This window comes from Schistosoma haematobium, chromosome 5, assembly GCF_000699445.3.
Source record: "Schistosoma haematobium chromosome 5, whole genome shotgun sequence".
Classification (NCBI taxonomy): domain Eukaryota; kingdom Metazoa; phylum Platyhelminthes; class Trematoda; order Strigeidida; family Schistosomatidae; genus Schistosoma; species Schistosoma haematobium.
Genome location: NC_067200.1, coordinates 10,479,722 through 10,500,941, shown reverse-complemented (window position 1 = coordinate 10,500,941; position 21,220 = coordinate 10,479,722). Strand labels below are relative to the sequence as shown.

Below are 21,220 nucleotides of genomic sequence, written 5' to 3'. Positions count from 1 at the left end.
TATTCAACAGGACTCCATGATATACTGTAACATCAAGGTAGCAGCTATAGTCGGAGAATTTTTAATTAGTGAATTATTTTGAAGATATTCGATATGCGACAATGTAAGTTTGGATCATTGATTTCCATATTAGTAGTTTGAAAGTATTATTCCCTCTACATGTGACCTGAAGTTTCATCGGTTGAATTACTGATAAAGTTATACTTTTATGGAAAGTCCCGAATTACCATGAATCATCGACCTACTTCTTTTTGTGTTTTCAATGTGTTTTCATGTTGATATCCAGACCGTTATATGAACCTTCCTGTTAGTGATTAATTTACCTTGCGGATTGTATCGAAATTATATTTTGTCAAATTAAAAATAATTTCGAGAAAACTTAAGATCGTGGATGCGCACTGCTGAGGAGTCCCACAATAGGACGAAACGGCCGTCCAGTGCCTCCAGGTTTTCCATGGTAGTCTAGCTTCAATTGACTCATGATCTCAACAATTGAAAACTTAAGATGTCTAATGTGTTCTAATGTTTCAATTAATTCTGTTCTAAAACATGTCCTTTGTAATATGAATGACATATTGAGAATATATTCCCTGGAATTTATCTTGTGCATATATGATGTACACTTTAGATAAACAAATCAATTTTTAGATGCTTCATTCAAATTTAAAGACTATTGAAAACTCTAAAACATCAAACGGAAACATTTTATAGACGGTTAAAAATGGATTGAAAGTTTTCAGTCACTTTTACTTTATAATAGATAGTGAAGTTTGACTATAGTAATGTGAGTAGTAATAATTTTGAGGATGAGTCTATATTTAACAAGGAATTTATAGACAGAGTTTCGTGCAGATTACCCTTAACTACTATAATGAAATACTATTGAATATACTAATTAGTTTTGTACGTTTGAATATGGATAAGCATAACACATTACTCAGGCATCGAGAAGTTTAGTGAAGGTATAATGGAGCGACGCTAAAGTGACTTTAAAAAAATTCACCTACTTACTTGTTGGGGACGATAGATCCCCAAAACTCATATTTTGTAATTTCATCTTATCGATTAAATGTTTAAATATTTGAATGGCAGTCAATTGATCAACTTATCGATTCAATGTGCAAATTGATCAACTAATGAAATTATCGATTAAATGTTTAAATGGCAGCCAATTGATGAACTTATTGATTAATGTTTAAAAATTTTCCATAACAATATCGATTAATAAATATTTGTATAAATACGCTTGATTTGTGTCCCTGATTGACTTGACCTGAAATGACCTGGTATCTGCTGATTGTCTTTAGAATACACTTCTACGTCTTACCTAGACCTCTTGATCGAGTTAGCTGAGTCGGGGACAACGGACCAGAATAGCCTAACGAGTCTCTGAATCCTGATCCTTCGTTCCGTTCTGAATAAGCCGAGTCAGTAGTAGCATTCAAGCTTAACGAACCTAACATTACTATGTGGTTAAAATTGGAATTAGAATTAGGATCTACAGTTACAATTCAAGGTTAGGAACTAAATTAAGGATCTTCATCATAAACTAATAACAGTTATAATACCGAAATACTATTTAACTATATGCATGAATGAATTTTGCGCTATAATCCAAGACTAGCTATCATTAATTTCATTCATTCGTCCATAAATTTTAGTCTGATCAGGAATTCAATGGAAGTGAAAAAAAATCGATTTTTCATAAAACGAATTGCATATAAGTTATTTTTGTTTGCAAATTTATGCTTTAACAGTTTATAGAATAAGATTTTTTTGGTGTACAATGTACACCGTTTCAAAGAATTCATGAACTAATGATTCTCAAGAAATATTAAAGATTGAGATCACGAACCAATCAATGTTAGACCCTCATTGAGAACCTGGATCCATTGGACGGCCGTTTCGTTCTAGTACTGAACTCTTCAACAGTGAGCATCCACGATCCCGCATTCTAGATTCGAACCCAGAACTTTCCGTCTCACGAGCAAACGCCTAATCTCTAGATTACTGATCTTATGTTCAACCAATCCACGGTATTTCGTAACTACTTCACATCCGACACAGATTTACTCCATCGGTCCAGTGCTTTCAGGGTTTCAGTGGTGGTCTCATATTGATCGATTCATGATCTCAATGAAAACTCAACAATCTTCACAACTCTGTACTAGTAAATATTAAAGATCTAAGAAGGTGGTGTTTCGTCATGGTTTTACGAGTCATTAATAATGTCCATTCAAGACCTTATAGGAGTTAGAACTCTAAACATTACAACTAAACAGTAAAAATCCAATACATACCGATGTTAATCATGTGCACGAAAATACGTGATTTTTGCCTAGAAATCTCAAACCAGTCATTCAGTTACCACTTTCCCACTACTCTGTTATCCTTAGTTGTGCTATAAAGTCACAGAGATAATTCTATAAATATAAGGGTTTATAGTTTCCCATTTCTGATAATACATTTACAAACTGGGTAAATAAAGTCGATATTTACTGTTCAACATGATAGACAAATCTCAGTTAAATAATCACCAAAAATCAGAAAACACTTAACAGCTGTTCTCTTCTAGCATGAGATAACTCACCAGTCCATATTCACAATCTTGATATCGACGCACGACCTTTAGGTTTTGCAAGAATTTATTTCATCCTACCCTAGAGCTTGAAACAAAATACCTGAATACATTTAACTGAATTGATTTATATACCTTATGCTAGTCACACGTTTAAAAAATTTAAGATATTGATTGGAGATAAGATGATGCCATGAAGAAATAAATTGCCTGTAGTATCATGTGTTACTTCATACTACTCATGTAAAAATATAGTAATATTAAATTAATCAAAATACATTATTGTTGTATCTTTACCTAATTTCTTATAACGTGGATTTGCCAAATCAATAGGTATACTATCTCTAAACCATATGATTTCAGGTATTGGATCTCCAGTTGCACGACATTCCAATTCAACTTCAGAATTTTTTCTTGCCACAATAACAGAAAATGAATTGAGAAATCGTGGATAACCAGATGGAGCTTCTAAAAAGGAAAAAAATTACAATTCAGTTAAATGAAAAGTAGTTTTCTTTTTTAAATTGTCTGGATAAAGCAGTAAATTTATTTTCTTAAAAATAAACTTGCATTATATTTAATATAACTGCAAATGTTTATATGAGAAACGTTCACATGTGAACTCGAGGAAACCCTGAGAAGCTAAGAAAGAGCCGAAGATATTCCATTCAATCTTCTTTTGAAAGAATATTCCAGAATCTTTACGTGTGGCTACTCTATTGGACAAATGTTAATAACCACCTGTATGTGATTCGGAGGACTATAATGATGATTTTGTTTTTACTATAAACTATATATATCTGACAGTTACGTACGACAATTGACACTGATTGGAATAACATTCCTTTCACTCTTCTGTCTTTTCTTTTGCGACTTGTGAGGGTTCTAGTGTTCGAGTGCTCAAGTTGTACTCAGTATATTAAAAATCCAAGCTTCAGATATAACAGTTTGTTGATGTATACTAAAGTTTAATTGATAGTAGTCAATTTGGAGAGAAAGTTTATTCAGTGATATCTCAAAAGATTGTAATAATATCACTGGTAGTCATCATGAATGAGTATCTTCGTTTATTCTATGGAAATATTAAACATACATGATTTGCTATGCTTCCTGATAATCAATTCACCACCTTGATGATCGTTGATGAAATGAATCAATGAACATTCTGCCGTAATACGATTTTAGCAAAGATAGTTTAAGCCCCAGTAATATTTTTAAAATCACAAACACATTTCGAATAAGTATACTAACTGAAGAGTACTTGAAAGTAGTATGTGATGGATAGTTTAGAACCATAATCAGTTCAGTTACTTGAAACACAACGTATTATTATTTAGACTATTGGATTCCCAAAAGACAGATTAAGTTTATTAGTTGAACACGGTCTTTGGTAATGAAGAGCTTTGATGATATACAGTAGGTTACTAATTTATTCATGCTGAAATTAACTCGGATTACAGATATTTAATGATTTGAACTATTCATTTGTTCAAGTTGGAATCCATCGAAGGATGGCTGTTTTGTGATAGAATGGTTGTCTTGTCCTAAGTTTCAATGTATGCATATGAAAACTAACTCTGTCATACTTTGTTTCCTCTCTAGTTCTCTTGATTTATACATGATTGTGTATGCGTGTGTGTGTGGTTTCTTTAAAATAAGCAGGACCACATAGACCCTAGTTATCAAGTAATAATAATAAAGTGAAATACTTTTGGTTCACTTATTCATCAACACTATGATCATATCATGAATAATGGGTGGAAAAAGACTGGCACCTATAAACAGTAAACTACTGATTCACATATCTACAATTCAGTATTATTAAGGAAAAGCCAGCGAATTTACCACTATTTCAATAGTTTTTGTTTTATTATAAAATTTTCAATTTTGTTTCGTTGAAACATTTTACTTAAAGCATAATATAACTAGTTTATTTTTCATTTAATGAATAAAGAAAAAAAAGCGCTTTTCTTAAAAAAACCGCCAAGTAAATCAAAGCGTTTTCTTATCTAAACTTTACATTTAAAACAAACATTCAAAATTCAATAAATACAAATGGTAATGTTCATTGAAAAAGAAAACCAATTGAGAAATTTAATTCAATTTTATTTCATAAAAGAAACAATCAGTTTACCTCACACACACACACTCACTCACTTAATCTCTTTCTCTCCCTCTTTTATAAATCAATCAATCTCTTGAAAGACAGAGAGAGAGAGAGTGAGTGAGTGAGTGAGAGAGAGAGTGAAGAAAACAACCGCAAAACTTTGAGAAAAATAAAAAAGAAAGGATTTTCTTTAAAGCAATAAACATAGAAATAATTTGTTTTAACCGCTTTATACATTGTTTTATTAATGGATTCATGTGTATATATTTTTGTATGCTCCAAAAATTTAGTTTTAAAAATAAGTGGAATTTTAAAATTTGAAATTTGAAAAATCAAAAATTTGCGCGCTTTTCATATTTTTTTCAAAAAAAAAGTTTTTTTTATAACATACTATTCATTTAAACATTCATAATAATTATAATAACTATAATAAATTGAGATAGGAAATAAGTTTATGAATATTAAAGTATCTATTGTTGTAACCAGGTTATTTTCCATTCATTCAATGAATACGATCAAGATGTTCAATGAAGGTTTCATTTGAAATTCTAATTTCATTTTATTTACTTATTCTATCTAGATTATTGAGATAACATGTTCATAGAAGATATATTTAAACAGCTTAAGATGAATGAAGTGAAATATCATATGAAAACTATGCTGTTATATATCCAGTACTTGAGTATTAAATGAATGGAAATATATTTACAAATGTTTGATATTCTACTTGGATTGTACAATGAAAAAAGGATGAATAATGTTATTCAAATAAACAATGCATTTTATCGGTTAAACTGTTAATATCTGTGAAAAGAATGGTAAAACATAGTTTTAATCAAGCATATATATATATATATATATTTCAGTGGTCAAGATCATAAGTCAGTTGAAGCTAGAACATCATAGAAAACCTGGAAGCACTGGACGGCCATTCCGTCCTATTGTGGGACTCAGCAGTGCGCATCCACGGCCTCGCCCCCTGCGAGATTCGAACCCAGGACCTACTGGTTTCGCGCGCGAGCACATAACTACTAGACCACTGAGCCGGCATCCAACGGTGTTAATGTCTAACTTCAACTAATCCACGACATTCAGCGACACACCCACCATTGTCTTCAGTGAGTTACTATCTCACAACAGACCTGGTTGAACTCCACTGGTCACTACTTCTCACTAGAACTCCAGGATATACCTCCTGAAGCCAGTCACTAGTGAGCACATGTTGATTAATATCAGTGGTCTAGTGGTTAAGTGCTTGCCCGCGAAACCAGTAGGTCCTGAGTTTTAATCGCGCAGAGGGCGAGGTCGTGAATACGCACTGCTGAGTCCCACAATAGGACGGAATGGCCATCCAGTGCTTCCAGGATTTTCATGGTGGTCTAGCTTCAACTGACTCATGATCTTAACCATTGAAATTACTATAATATCCACAAAACCCATCTCATATATATATATATATATATATATATATATATATATATATATTGGTTGTTGTTTAGAACTGCAATTAACCAGTCTCTTATTGGTATATATGCATCCTGTGAGGATTTCCTCGATATTACTTTAAATAACAAGCACTATAAGTATATATCATGGTGGCTTACAGTCCTATCTGGGACTCATCAGCTCAATATATCTGCATCCCAGAGTTGAAATCCATTTCTACTTATATTGATTGTTTTTTTTAATTGAAATAATCATCTAATGCACGAAAACCTCATTCAAGATAAGAATATAAGATAAACAACAATTAATCAAAAGTCAAAATAAAGATCATTGACCATTCTTAACTCTTAAGCACAAGATACAACATTTCTACTTATTATATATCTAACAACTACAGAACAATTTTTCTCATTCTGTTGATGTATAGTATCAAACAATTGAGTCTGAAGCATACATTATAGACAATGACTATCTATTCAATTCTAATCATACACATACATATACGATGTTAAAGAAGAGATAATTGTCAACTTTTGCTACAGAATATTATTGAACTCAACAAAAATTGAGGAAATTAAAAGATCACTTCAATAGATCATCAAATCAAATATCTGATCAAACCTCATTAGTTAATATTCAATATCTATACATATTTCTATAAATGACAAATCATGAAGTGAGACCAACAAATGCAAAAAAAGAAAGGTAGCACACGAAACAAATAGAAATGATAAGCAAATATCCTTTAAGTTGATTGTATTAATGATAATCACTAAGGTATTAAAATATCCTATAAAAGTATATATCGTGTACAAATATGCATTGGAGTACTTTGTTGAATAGAAATATATAAAATGCATAAATAAATTCACTGGTTGAAATCATGAGTCAATTGAAGCTAGACCACCAGGGAAAACCTAGAAGCATTGGACGGCCGTTTCGTCCTAGTATAGGACTCCTCAGCAGTGCGCATCCACGACCTCGCCCCCCCCCCGAGATTCGAACCCAGGACCTATCAGTCTCGCGCTAGGCGCTTAACCGACTAGATTTTGCGGGGGAAATCGTTGATGCGCACTGCTGAGGAGTCCCATACTAGGACGAAATGGCCGTCCAGTGCTTCCAGGTTTTCCATGGTGGTCTAGCTTTAATTGGCTCATGAGCTCAAATAGTGAAATTTCTAAAATCTCCACAAAACCCATTCTGAGCATAAATAACTGTCAAAATACATTAAGTAATATATTAGAATAAAATAACTAAATATGAATATGAACCCTTGGGAAAAAGAATTTTACTATTGAATATATAAAAGAAGACAAGTTTAAAAAGATTTGCTAAAATGCTATAAACAGGTAGTTATGAAAGCATACAAATGTACTTAGCTGTACATATATCTAATATAAAAGATTCATTCACAACTACACACAATTACATATACACAAACACAGATTTGTTGTATACACGTAATCAGTCAATCAGTTAGTTAGTTAGTTAGTTTATTGGTTAAGCGAAACGTAAATCATCCATTATCAAATGAAAACAGTTGAAATGGCGAGACTATAATTTATGGACAAACCAATCACCTATAAGATAACAGGTTTCAGATTTTGACGCGAAATCCATTCAACCATTTGGATAAATAAAGTTTTAGCATTATAGCTAATGTCATTTCGTGATGAAAACACAAAATTCAATTTCTAACCTTAATTATTAATTTTAAATCATAATCCTAATTTCTCACACAGGTTTACAACCTTCATTTGATCTTGGTTATTAGGTGAACACTCTCAAAGTCAGTCTAGCGTCACTAAAAGGTCGTCCATAATTTATAGTTTCACTGTTGGAACAATAAATACCTCGTCTTTATTATTAGTATCATTAATAACAATAACAAAATCAATGAAATTAAAGTTAAATTATTGGGATATACATGAGATGTACATCACTAGAAATGTAGAGAAAACTTCTTGTCTTTTTGTTTGTAAAGAACTAACCCAGTTGTTCCAAACATATCTGTATTCATTCTTATACTAAATAAACTATTTCATAGTTTGTGCAAAGATGCATAGTGGCTAGCAGTGGAATCCAGGGCACACGTTTCGTCCTATTCGGAACGCATTGGCTGGATGTACCTGCACCTCAGAGTTGATGTTTACTCTGGGTCTCCACCTCAGTACTGTTCTCTTCAAATGCCATTGTGTTATCCACTTAGCTACTGAGTCTTGATAGCCACTTGCTTGTGTAATTAGATGAAGTTTTAATTCACTTATACTTAATAGTTTGTATTATCAAATATTCTTGTGTTTTCTTCTTCTTTGAAAATGAAATACACAGAATCATTGTGAATGAAATAGATTGAATGTTAGGAGAAAATTATAATTTATTCAATGAATTTATACTTCTCTATTAAAAAAAACTAATCACTTAAATAATGAGTAAATTATTTGTTATTGTACAGGAGATATTTTCAGTGGAGGTTGTTGAATTTTCCAGTTTACATTAAGCATTTACCTACCAATGATATTGAAAGATGTATTAATAGTTGATCAAAATGAAATATATCGACCAATGGATGCTAACTTAGTGGTTTAAAGATTAAGTGCTCTCTGTCGTATTTAAAGTTCCTACGCTGGACTACAGATTGGGGAGAGGGTTTGTTGATGAGTATAACTAAGGAGATGCATACTACATCGGAAGGGTTTTTCAATTCTTTCTGCTTTTCAATGGCTATTTAACTGATTTCAATCCATAATTTTATATATAGGTTACATTCTTATTTGATAAATTATCTATTCAATATGTATACGATTTGCGATATCTCAGTCTGTGATGGAATGATCAACGATTAAGTTATGGGTATGGGATAATGAAGAGCTGTACACTTAAACAAAGCAACTGTTCAATAGTACACGATTTTCAACAACATAATTAAGATCAATCTGTAACGAATTAACATAGCAATTAAATAAACTTTGAGTTCATAAATCGGTTGATGTTAGACCACCATTGAAAACCTGGAAGTACTGGATGGCCGTTCGGTACCATTATGGGAGTACACTGCAGTGATTATCCACGATCCCACATGCAAGATTCAAATACAGGAGCTCCAGTCTCTCCCGCAAACGCTTAACCTCTAGACCACTGACCTGACCTGCATTCAACGGTGTCAATGTCTAACCTCAACCAATCCACGAAATTGTACAACCATCTTCTATTGTCTGAGGTAGATACCTGTCTCTATCTGACATGGATTAGCTCCACTGGTCACGGTTTCTCACTAGAACTCCGAGAATTCCCACACAATGTTGACTGTGTATATTTTAATCAAATAAATGAGTTTTATATCATTCCAGTAAAATTTAAGTATTTCATTATGATCTGTATAGGGATTTGTGGAAATTGTCATATTCCCATAATTGAATTCATAAGTTAATCTAAGTTAGACCATTATTGAAAACCTGGAAGCACCAGATGACCTTTTCGTCCAAGTATGAGATTCATCAGTAGTGCTTACAGGTTTTCACTAGTGGTTTAACTTAGATCGATTCATGAATTCAACTGTGAAAATTTCATTACGACACCATTTTAGTCGATATTTTGTAATACAAATTAAGAATTATAATGTTTTGAACTGATTTATTGTATTTGTCATGTTGACTTATTAATTAATAGATAAATGACATTTTATGAATGTCTTAATGTCTTAATGATTTCTTAGACTAAATTCACCTCGTGGTGTAGCTGAATCTATTTTTCTTCCAACCGACTCATACATCCGTCATTAATAGAAATCGAGGTAGGCTGTGGTTGGACATACGTAACACAATAATTATCGACCTGATAAGTTTCGTGAGGAATTTCAAAGTAAGATAGTTACAGTCATGGAGTGACTGAGGATAGACAACCTATAAAAGATCCTAAATCGCCGGATGTCAGCTGTATCATTCTAGCATAAACACTAAAGTTGAAATTACCATTCATCTATTAGGGATCGAACCCAGGATATTCACAATCATAACAAAGGTACGATTATTTACAGCTGACTACTTGGTTACTTCATCATTGAAAACCAAGAAACAGTGAATAACTAGTACAGGGGTTGTGGAGATTATTAAGTTTTGATTGAGATCATGAACCGATTGATGTTAGACCACCACAATTGAAAACCTGGAAGCACTGGACGGCCGTTTCGTCCTATTATGGGACTCCTAGGTGGATCCTCCGTATCCACCTACTCGGTTAAAGGGCTGAACATTCGATTTTTTTGTCCTCTCAATTTCGTAAACACCCGTATCATGAGAAGGTATTGAGTAAGACTTCCCTGGGAGTGGTTGTATGCACATGGCCATGTGAGAGCATTTCGAGAAGGAGAATGCACTCTCCTCACGCTCGGCCGTACCAGGGCATTTGGTGGGCTCCATGGCCTACTGAATAAGGCATCTGAATTCGGATCGGAAGATATATCTATTAAAATAAATCGAATTATCACAGAGAGAAAGTGTGTGTGTGTGTGTAAAGAACTGAGTTTCATTCTCTTATGTACTTGACATGTTTATCTATCTATACTCATGTTTTATCTGGCATGGGACTTAAAAATCAGAATACTTTGTCTGTACTATTTAAAGATGTTGGTCGCGCAATTTCGTGGATTGGTTGATGTTAGAAACTATCACCATTGGATGCCGGCTCAGTGGTCCAGTTGGTTAGGCGTCCGCACGCGAGACCGAAGGCCCTGGGTTCGAATCCCGCGGGCGGGATCGTGGATGCGCACTGCTGGGGAGTCCCACAGTAGGACGAAACGGCCGTCCAGTGCTTCCAGGTTTCCAATTGTGGTGGTCTAACATCAATCGGTTCATGATCTCAATCAAAAACAGTGGATAGCTATTTCGTTCTAGTATGAAACTTTTATGGTGTGTATCCACTAACTCTACACAGCAGACTAAATCAGTGATTTCTGGTCTTACAACTAGCCTTCAACATTGAAAGCACTTAGCTAGCACTGAATAATTTCTATTCTTTACTTCAAACGATTGGCGATATAAACATCTTCCAATGTCATTGAGGAGTAGCATACTCATCCCCAAAATTGTTGAACTAGGCTTTTCATAGCTTCTCATTAGATCTGCAGAAATTATCTCTCAAAATGAATCCATAGTGAGACTTAATACTCTTGGATTTGATCCTACATGAATATCATTGATATCTACACTTGCACAGAATAGCTATCCACTGTTTCCTGTCTTTCAATAGTTGTCTAATTAAGGTCCATCATTTATGATTTAAACTATTAAAAATTCAACCATCTCTATGAACAATATTTATTGACTAATCTCTATCTAAATATACCAATTAAAATCGGCATATTTCCCTTCTTCCCTCCCCATCTTCTATAATTCTATTCATCTTTCATTATTTTTCAGTCATCTATTATCCTTCTCTCGAATTCCTAGTCTATCAGGAATAAAATTATGATTGTCGTTGTTCCAAATAACCATTTTTTTGTTTATTTTTTCTTAAAAATAAAAAAATAAAATAAAACCTAGAATTTTTTTCAATGAGATAGGCAGAGATCAGTTACATGTTCATTGAAGAGTATAACATGTTCTCAATATAGATTATTATTATTATTATTATTATTATTATTATTATTATTAGTAGTAGTAGTAGTAGTAGTAGTAACAGTATGATTACTATGAAACTTATTATTTAAAAACCGATTGAATCTTAATATCTAAAATGAAATTAATTCATTCATGTATGTCCACTGTATCGTTATTCACATGATCATTATTATTGGAAACTCAATCATTTCTCACTAACTAACACATAAACTCAAGTTAACTACACTGAAGTGAATAGTAAGTGAAAGTGCGAGGGTGCGAGAGAGAGATAGAGAAGTGAAGCCAAGGAGAATAAATTTCTGGTTTCAAACATTGATTTATTCACGTATTTTCTCATTCACTCGCTCACTCACTCAGTCAGCTTCTTATCCATTCATTTATACAATCAGTTATTCGTTCTTTGTTTATTCAAAATTTGATACATACTACTTAAATGGTGTATGGGTGATTTAGATTTAGATGATAAGATTTTATAAAACATAGTAAAATGAGCATTAAACTGAGTATTAATACACACACATTGATTTGATAATATAATACTGATAATAAATAAACGAATTGAAAAATCCTTTGGGACATTGACTTGAATACTACTCAATGATCAGTCAATTGTAAATATCACACTCATACATAAGGTCAGTCGACATCGAATAACTTAGTAATACCGCCTAAGACCGTGAAACTAGGTGAGTCGGACTCGAATTTATCTTGTAGCAATAGTTCCTTCAAAATTCTCAGTTTGAGGTTGTGGATCGACATCGTGGATTGATAAAATTTAGACATTAACACCGATGGATGTCAGTTCAGTGGTCTAAGGGTCAAGTGTTTGCTAGAGAGACCGAAGGTTCTGGGTTCTAATCCCGTGTGCGGGAACATGGATGCGCATTGTTGACGAGTCCCATACTAGGATGGTCTAACATTGATTGATTCATGAATTCAATATCCTTCAAGTTTATAGGTACGTCATAATGAGTAATTTCAAGTATCGTAAAATCTCGAAGAAGCGGGATTTCTATCTAACTACCTTCAATTGACTAACTTATTCGTTATGGAAACCACCCATTCTAAGATTTTTCTGAACAGAGATGTAATCTTAAGAAATACAATATGCAGATAGTAATATTTCATAGTTTATGTCTCAACATCTGCATATGTGGATATCGACACTGAGATCCAGGTATATCCGGATGATCAGTCTCAAATAGAACGAGACCAAGACCAAAAATTTCACTGCTATCCATTTACCAGATAGAGGAAGGCTTATGCTCATAAGCGATCCTCTCAAGATTCATATATATCAGCAAAATCAAACAATCGCGCCTAGATTAGTTATGACGTAACATAGGAAGATTCAATCCAGTATTATCATAGAAACTAATGTGCTTCTATTGGTGTTACTTTTATTGGGTAAAATTTTAAAAATGATTTAAACGTTTTCAATATGTCAATAATGTTTCTTTTTTAATATTCTCAATATTTGAATTTTTTATTTAATTTGCTCATTGGGACTGGATATGTGAGCGCGAGTTTGCAGCACATTTACCGCTCAATGTTCGATGTGAAAGTAATGTCTATCATATTTACATTTATTTAGGGGTGAACATTGTTTATAAGAGTGTAATTTTTACTTTCATTCTTCATGCTCTTATAATCCACCAAGTTGGGGTGCACTACAATAGCGTGTTCGAAGAAGACATGTGTAGATATCTTAACAGTTGAATACATGATCCGATTTAAGCTAGATTATTATTGAAAACCCGGAAGCAGTGAACAGCCATTTCGTCCTAATAGAGGACTCTTTAGTAGTGCGTATTCACGATTCCGCGCTGAAGGGTCGAACCCAGGACCTTCGGTCTCGCTCGCGAACGTTTAACCTCTAGTAAGCTGGGCTGCCTGGAATCTAACAGTGTTGATGTCTAACTTCAATCGATCCATGACATTGCTCAAGATCTCATCAATTGGCTGGGGCGGATAACTGTCTCCACCTGACACGGATTAGACTCCACTAGTCAATAATCTCTCAATATAACTACAGGAAATCCATCTTGATGCTAGTCACTAGTGATCACACTAATTTGAATGGATTTCAATAATGATCTAGTTTATACTGACTCGTGAATTCAACTGTTAAAACACTACAATTTTCACAAACTCCCATATCGATAATATGTAGATATCTTAAGATAATAAAAATGAAAACTGCACTCTTATATTCATCAGTGACCCACTCAATGGACAGAAAAAAACTTGAAAAAGCTAGATATTGTACGTGTGTTCAACAATCGAAAAAAAGGATAGTTATCCTCACACTTTGCATGTGTTTATTAATGATTAGATAGTTTTTTTAAAGTTCTAATGCTGTATTACAGATGTTAATACACTTTGTTCATTGACTATCCATCACAATACACTGTGCTTCCAAACTTATTCTATGTTATTGAATGCACTACTGATGGTTTGATCTGGTTAGAATTGATTCTGTTCTCTAATTTTCACACTATACATATTGAGAATATAATTCGGGAGCTTATACGTTTAAATATCATATTTGGAAGTAGTTTTATTTTTAATATGAATGTATAGATTGTTTTAGACCGTCTGAACAGACGAACTTACAGTATGGGTAATGAAACTCTTACTGTAACCATTTCTACAGTACTTTCATATGTTATGATCACTTACCTGGTATTTTTTTAATCGGACTCAAACATACAGTCTTTTTATCAGTTGGAATCATGAGCTTTATTCATTGGGGCCATTAAGTCCATTAGTAGATATTTTCGCAGTAAATCATCAATCAATTGAAGAAAAACTTATTTTTTTCTCATCAGAAAAAAATTTAAGAAAAAAAAATGAACCAACACTTACTTGATTCATCAGAGTATACTGTTAATGTTGCACTTCTTACAGCTTGACCCAAAGCATTGGTAGCTGTACATGTGATCACTGCACCATTGTATGATGGTAATACATTGTCAACACGTAGAATAGAACCACGTGGTGCTCGAAATGTTTTGCCAAATCTAGACTCTGATACAGATGTTCCTGAAACCTAAAAGTGTACAGATATACGTGCATAAAAGTCACTATTAAAAAAAGACACTCAACAGTTACACTGATCAATTTTAAAGAAAATAATAATCATTTATTTGATATTTAGACGTTTGATATTGATTTGTTTTAACATAACCTTAATTCATATCCGAAAGATTTTTGTGGATATTTTAGTAAATTCAATAGTTGAGATCATGAGTCAATTAGAGCTAGACCACCATGAAAAGCCTGGAAGCACTAAACTGCTGTTTCATCCTATTGTGTGACTCAATGTACATCCAAGAATTCGCGTCGCGAGATTTGAACCCACGACGCGAGCGCTTAACTACTAGATAACTTAGCCGGCACAAAACCCCTTACATTTGGAATTTCAGTAGGAAACTAAAAGATGAGAATTTTAAGAAGAATTTCACATTTCCAAAGATAATTAAGGTTAAGAAAATGAGGATATTTTTAGGTTGTTGGGTAACTGTGATATTTTAGATGCATTTGTAGATATATTCAGATTTGTGGTGAAATCAGGAATTATCCATTCAGGGTATAGAGCATAATCCATCGTATTTCTTGAACTATCTATAAGGTTTTATCCAATCCTGATTGAATTAAGTATTTCCAGTTTTCCTTTCCACTACTAAAAAGACTGCCAAGAATTTTTTAAATTCTCAACAATTATTGATACCCACTTTCTACTCACTACTATACATTGAATTACGTGTTTGATGACGGTGATGTGTATCGAATGTTTGAGATACCATATCTTAATCGATTTATAGACTGTTACAATCGTTTACACTAGTACCCAAAACGAAACCAGAGAGGATGAAAATAAACAGAAGGAACTTTATTTCTAGTGTTCACTTTTATACGAATTTAGTGGGGCCCCTTATTTTGTCGTCATTTACATCGGACGATGTTGTAGAAAGGGCTCTCCACTTTAGTGGCATTTTAATCTGACTCCAATTAGATCGTATGAATGTTTGTTATCGCCTATCCTTGTATATAATCATCGACTTTAATCGCGTTAGTCAATAACGGAATTAAATAAGTCGAATAACGAGAATGGACCTGTGAATACATATATTTTGCATATGAAACGAATAGAATAGAGAGAAGCGAAACGACGCACAGTTGAGATGGCGGGTAAACCAACTCCCATTTAATCCAGCGTTAATCAATATTTATAGTCACACAAAAATAAGTTACAGATATGTGATGAATAGGATAAGAAATGTATACACACATATGCGCACATATAAAAACAGTCAAGATTGATAAGCGAATAATTAACAAGGTCAAAATATGACTCTAGTAGAATGAATAGATTGAGGTGTCCGAAAGCTAGAATGAGATATATGGGCTCAACATAACAGACAATACACGAAAAATAATTAACACTTATTAGTTTTTGAATGACCTTGAGGCTCTAGAAGCTTCCACGAAGGATACTAAAATTAGAAATACATTCGGATAATAACTATTTATATTACTAAATATCATTACTAATTGATTTTTAAATCTTCCTGAGAGTATAAATTATGAAAACCTTTTTGGTTCAATTTCAAGCATTTAGCATAGTACCAAGCTTTAGCCTTTTTATACATCAAATTTCAATACATTCCAAGAAAATAAGTGTGGAAGTCTAGTACTACTGACTAAATGTCTATAATGATCATCCAAGCATGTTTTGATAATATTGTATTAGTTTTGAGATTAAAACTCAAGTCTTATTCATATTCTTTAGTGATTACAAACTCATATAAAAAGTACATCATATTAACTGTGAATTTATTCTTGTCCTTTCCAAGAATATACATCCATCGATATGATTGGTTAGTTTGTGACCTTCACTTTAGACGCTGATTGGTCCTTTATAATTTGATAAGTCTTGATTGAATATTTTATGCTAAAAATGACAATTTTAAATCCGTAACTATATACATATATCCAACTAGTTTGAAATATCTGAAGTTTTGTCAGACTAATTTCGGCTGTCGTAAAAATAACCTAATACAAATATCTCAAAGGTGGTCTTCTCAATTGACCTAGTTTATAAATATAACCCTTTTCTTTTGATCAGAATAGATGTTTAATTGTTATCATTAGTTTAGTTACTAACTAGATAACATTATATATTGTTTACTTGTGAGTGATTAATTAGTGTGTAAACTATTTTACTCCACTAAGTTACCATCAGAGCGAATAACTCAATGGCAATAGTCTTTGACGATGGTAATAATTGGTTTAAGATCAAACCGCAGATTCCATGTACGTTTCTCTAATAAATGCAAATTAGAATGGAACCTAGATACAGGGTTTTCCACCATTTGCTGCAATCATGTAAGCCAATAATTCATTCAATTCATCTAGCAGGTGTGGATTTAGGCAAATGGCTTCGAGCAATTCACTAAGTTTGATGACAAATAATACTGCTCGATTATTTAAGCTGAAATAGTTGAAGCAAGACTCGACACTGTGATTCAATGCATGAAATTCGAATCGCTTAAATAATGGATCACCACATCACAGCATAACATCAAATCAAATACCAAAAACGTCAATTATTTAACAACAACGACTGTGTCCATTTGACATACATTAACAGAATAAGATTTTTTTAGAACATTGAACTGAAATTTACCTTCCATTGGACTTTTGGTGCTGGATTACCTTCGGCAAGACATACAAATATGACAGATTGTCCAACAACTGTTATTACTGATTTTGGTTCTTCAATAATTTGTGGTTTTTCTATTTTAGACAAAAAAAGGCAAGAAGAAATTTAAGGAAACAATATTCTAATATTGATTATAGGGATAATTTTGGAATAAACGCAGGTTCACATAATAATCTTGATACCATTTTTTATTACTCGATGAAGGACTTGAAATTTTTGAATTCTACCTCTGAAGAAATCATTAGTAATGCTGGTAAGTATCAAATTGTAAAAAACAATCAGATCAATTATAAACAAAGATGGATGGTGACTAGTAGTGGAATTCAGGACGCGCGTTTTTGATCCTATATGGGACTCATCAGCTGAATGTACCTGTAATCTTAAGTTAATATTCACTCCAGGATTCGAACCCAGTATCGTTTGCTTCAAACGATATCACTTTATCCACGTAGCTACTAAGTCCTTATAATCACTAGCTTGTGTCGTCCTACTTCTTATTCACCACCATATTTTTTTCTCATCTCATTATTTGGAACACAGTGAAATGAAGATATTGGATCATGAAAAAGATCAGCAGTGAAAAACAAAAAAAATGAAGAGCCAAAGAGAGAGTAAGAGATTGAGTGGGAGTGTGAAGAAAATTCCAATAAAGCTTTTTTCTCCTTAATTTTAATGATAATGATAAATTTATTTTATTAGATTTTTGATTGACATCATGAACCGATTTATGTTAGACCACCATTGAAAACCTGCAAGTACTGGACGGCCGTTTCGTCCTATCGTGGGACTCCTCAGCAGTGTGCATCCACGATCCCGCCCGCAGGATTCGAACCCAGAGAGTTCAGTCTCGCGTACTAACGCTTAACCTACTGGACCACTGAGTCGGCATACAATGGACTAAATAACTGACTATAAATATATATTTCTGTAAACAATATATATTGAAACCAACCATGTTGAATAGTAAATAACCATTCAATTGAAAATGCTTTATTTACATGTTAATAATCCTTATAGAAATTAATAATTTATTTATGTCCGTTCGAGTTATTTATTATTATTATTATTAAAGGAAAGAAAAACTATTACCATTTCATGGACTATCTGAACTTCATTACTAACACACACCGGCATATATATATATGCATATATTGTTTTTGGTTCTCATTATCGATATGATTAAAGACGATAGAGAAAATTTATGAATAGAATAGAATAAGATGTGATCTGTTTCTTAGATGATTAGTAACTTTTATTATAATAATTACTGAAAAATAATCATAGTGAAATCTATAATAATGATAATAATGACATTATACGACAATGTTGATTGATGAAAGGAAAGATTAGGTAGAAATTTAATAATCAGAGATACCCATTTTATACTTATTGCATAGTCAAAAACAACATAAGAAGTGAAAATCATCGATTAAATTAAAAGCAAGCTGGTATTGGGATCACCAACCAATATAGGTCAAGCAATTCTTGAAAATGCGGAAGCGCTAAACGGACATTTTGTCGTAGTATGGGACTCCCCAGTAATGTGCATCTATCACTCTCCCAATAGGTACTTCTAGTATTGAGCCCGGGCACTAAAATCACTAGATCGCTGTTCTTAAATCCATTTGTATGCAAACCGAACTTTAACCATTTTCCATTATCTTCAATCGGTATTTTCGTCACACCGAATATGGTTTAGCTCCATTTTTCATGGCTTCTTACTAGATTCTCGAATTTTTTCTCCTGAAATCGCCCACCAATAAGTACATGATGATTACGTACTTATCTTGGTCAAGAAGTTAAACGGTCTCTCATGATATCAAAGGTCCTAGGCTTGAAGCCCGATGGAGGATTTTTGAATATGCACTGCTGAGGGTTTCTACACTAGGACAAAACGGTTGTTTAGTGCTTCCAGGTTATTGTAGCTGTATAATTTAGATTGATTCATGATCTCAATAAGATTCGATGATCTGCACTATCACCATACTGATAAAATGGACATAGTTGTTTATTCCATCGGTTGATGTACGAAGAAAGGAATTTTAAAAAATGAAAGTGAATACTGTTATATTTATCATTATTTCAGAAGTAAAATCTAAATCACACAATATGTCCGCTTTTAAATCCCATTTTTACAGGCCTCTCATGGTTTAAAATCATAAACATCATAAGTCAACATATATATATACTACTGAATAAATAAAAATAACGTTTTTATGTACATTTGAAATACCACCTAGTATAACCCAGTTTCGTCTTTTACTTATTACCTCAGTATTGATCAAATTCTATCGCTCATTCTGAATTTTGGCCATTGATTTAAGTGAATCAACATTGTGTACAGTGCAATCAGATCTAATTAAAGGTAGTGAAAATAAAATCATCCAAGTCCTGACTTAAAAAAAGTCCATCACCGAATCTCAATCGGACTATCTAGACTGGACTGGTCTATTAGGTAAACATATGTAATGATATCTTTTTTTCTTTTTTACCAAGAACTAACTTCATTTGCTAAAGTATATTTGAACTTTTATGATGCGAAACTAACCTTAGAAAATGAAGCAACAAAGTGTTTGTGTTGTTTCATTCTCTATGTTAAATTGTTTAATGTGATAGTACTTATTGTTGTCGTTCAGGACAACATCATCAATGTTTACTTCATGTGGAACAAATGTTCATTCTGTTCAGTAAATATCTAAACTACAGTTAGAATAACTGGACTTTATAAAACTTGAGGTATATCACTTTTAGTCGTCAATAGAAATTACCATTCAATTATAATATTAAGTCTCACTCAGTCTTTATTGTCTAATATATGCATTGAAGTCATTAAATTTAGACCTATTCTAATTACCTTAGAAATACATAATCAATGTACAGACAATCTATCATAAAGAAATTTGGTGAACAAATCATTGGTTTTTTTAAAATTATTTGATTCATTTAATTGAATAGATGCATAAAGACATGTTATCAAGGTTTAATTCAATCACCACGATTAACCTTTCATTTGTTCGAATTCCAATTAGGCACTTATTGATCCATACTCATAATCAATACAACAGTCGGAATTCATATATGCAAAGATGAATAATGGCTAGCAGTGGGATCCACGACGCAAGTTCCATCCTATTTAGAATTCGTCAGATGGTTTTACACCTTTATCTCAGAGTTAATGTTCACTCTAGGACTCGAACTCAGTACAGTTCGCTTCAAACTTTATCACGTTCTCCATTTAGCTACTAAGTCCTGATAGCCAAAACAAAAAACCAAGTGATGATGACCCTAGGAAAATAATTTCAGCTTAAAATATGTATAGTAAAGATTGTTTCCAATTTAGAGAATTCATTAATTCTTAATAAAGATTAACGTATGTCTATTTTTTTCTCACAATAGAATGATAAAATAAATTATATCAATCTTTTATTAAATATTCATTAAATAATTAATTATATTGGATTCATTTGAAATCAATAAAAATAACTAACAGGGTAATAAATCTTTAAACATTACTATCCGTCTAACTCATATGATTATTTGTGGAATCACACACACACTCTCTCTCATAGATATAGGAGAGATCTAAGTATATGCTTACCAAGTGATGTCAGGCTGGATCGCTTATTTATGTTTGCATTGACTTTTAAAATACAGAAGACGAAGTGTATGTGTGTTGGCATCCATCTTCGAAAAGGTGAACACATTATTTGATCACTCTATACTTCATCATTCAATATTAAAAA

General features: G+C 32.7%; 1 protein-coding gene across 1 annotated transcript in view; it reads right to left on the bottom strand.

Annotated features, from left to right (window-relative positions):
* The window catches only part of MS3_00011127 (uncharacterized protein), a gene marked incomplete at both ends in the record, with an annotated part of 170,451 nt that overhangs the window by 84,420 nt on the left and 64,811 nt on the right, over positions 1 to 21,220 (bottom strand). The window contains 3 exons of the mRNA XM_051219539.1: positions 2,876 to 3,046; positions 14,618 to 14,801; positions 17,442 to 17,551. Of these exons, the coding sequence (XP_051064864.1) occupies positions 2,876 to 3,046; positions 14,618 to 14,801; positions 17,442 to 17,551 (465 nt within the window). The remainder of the gene's footprint in view (positions 1 to 2,875; positions 3,047 to 14,617; positions 14,802 to 17,441; positions 17,552 to 21,220) is intronic.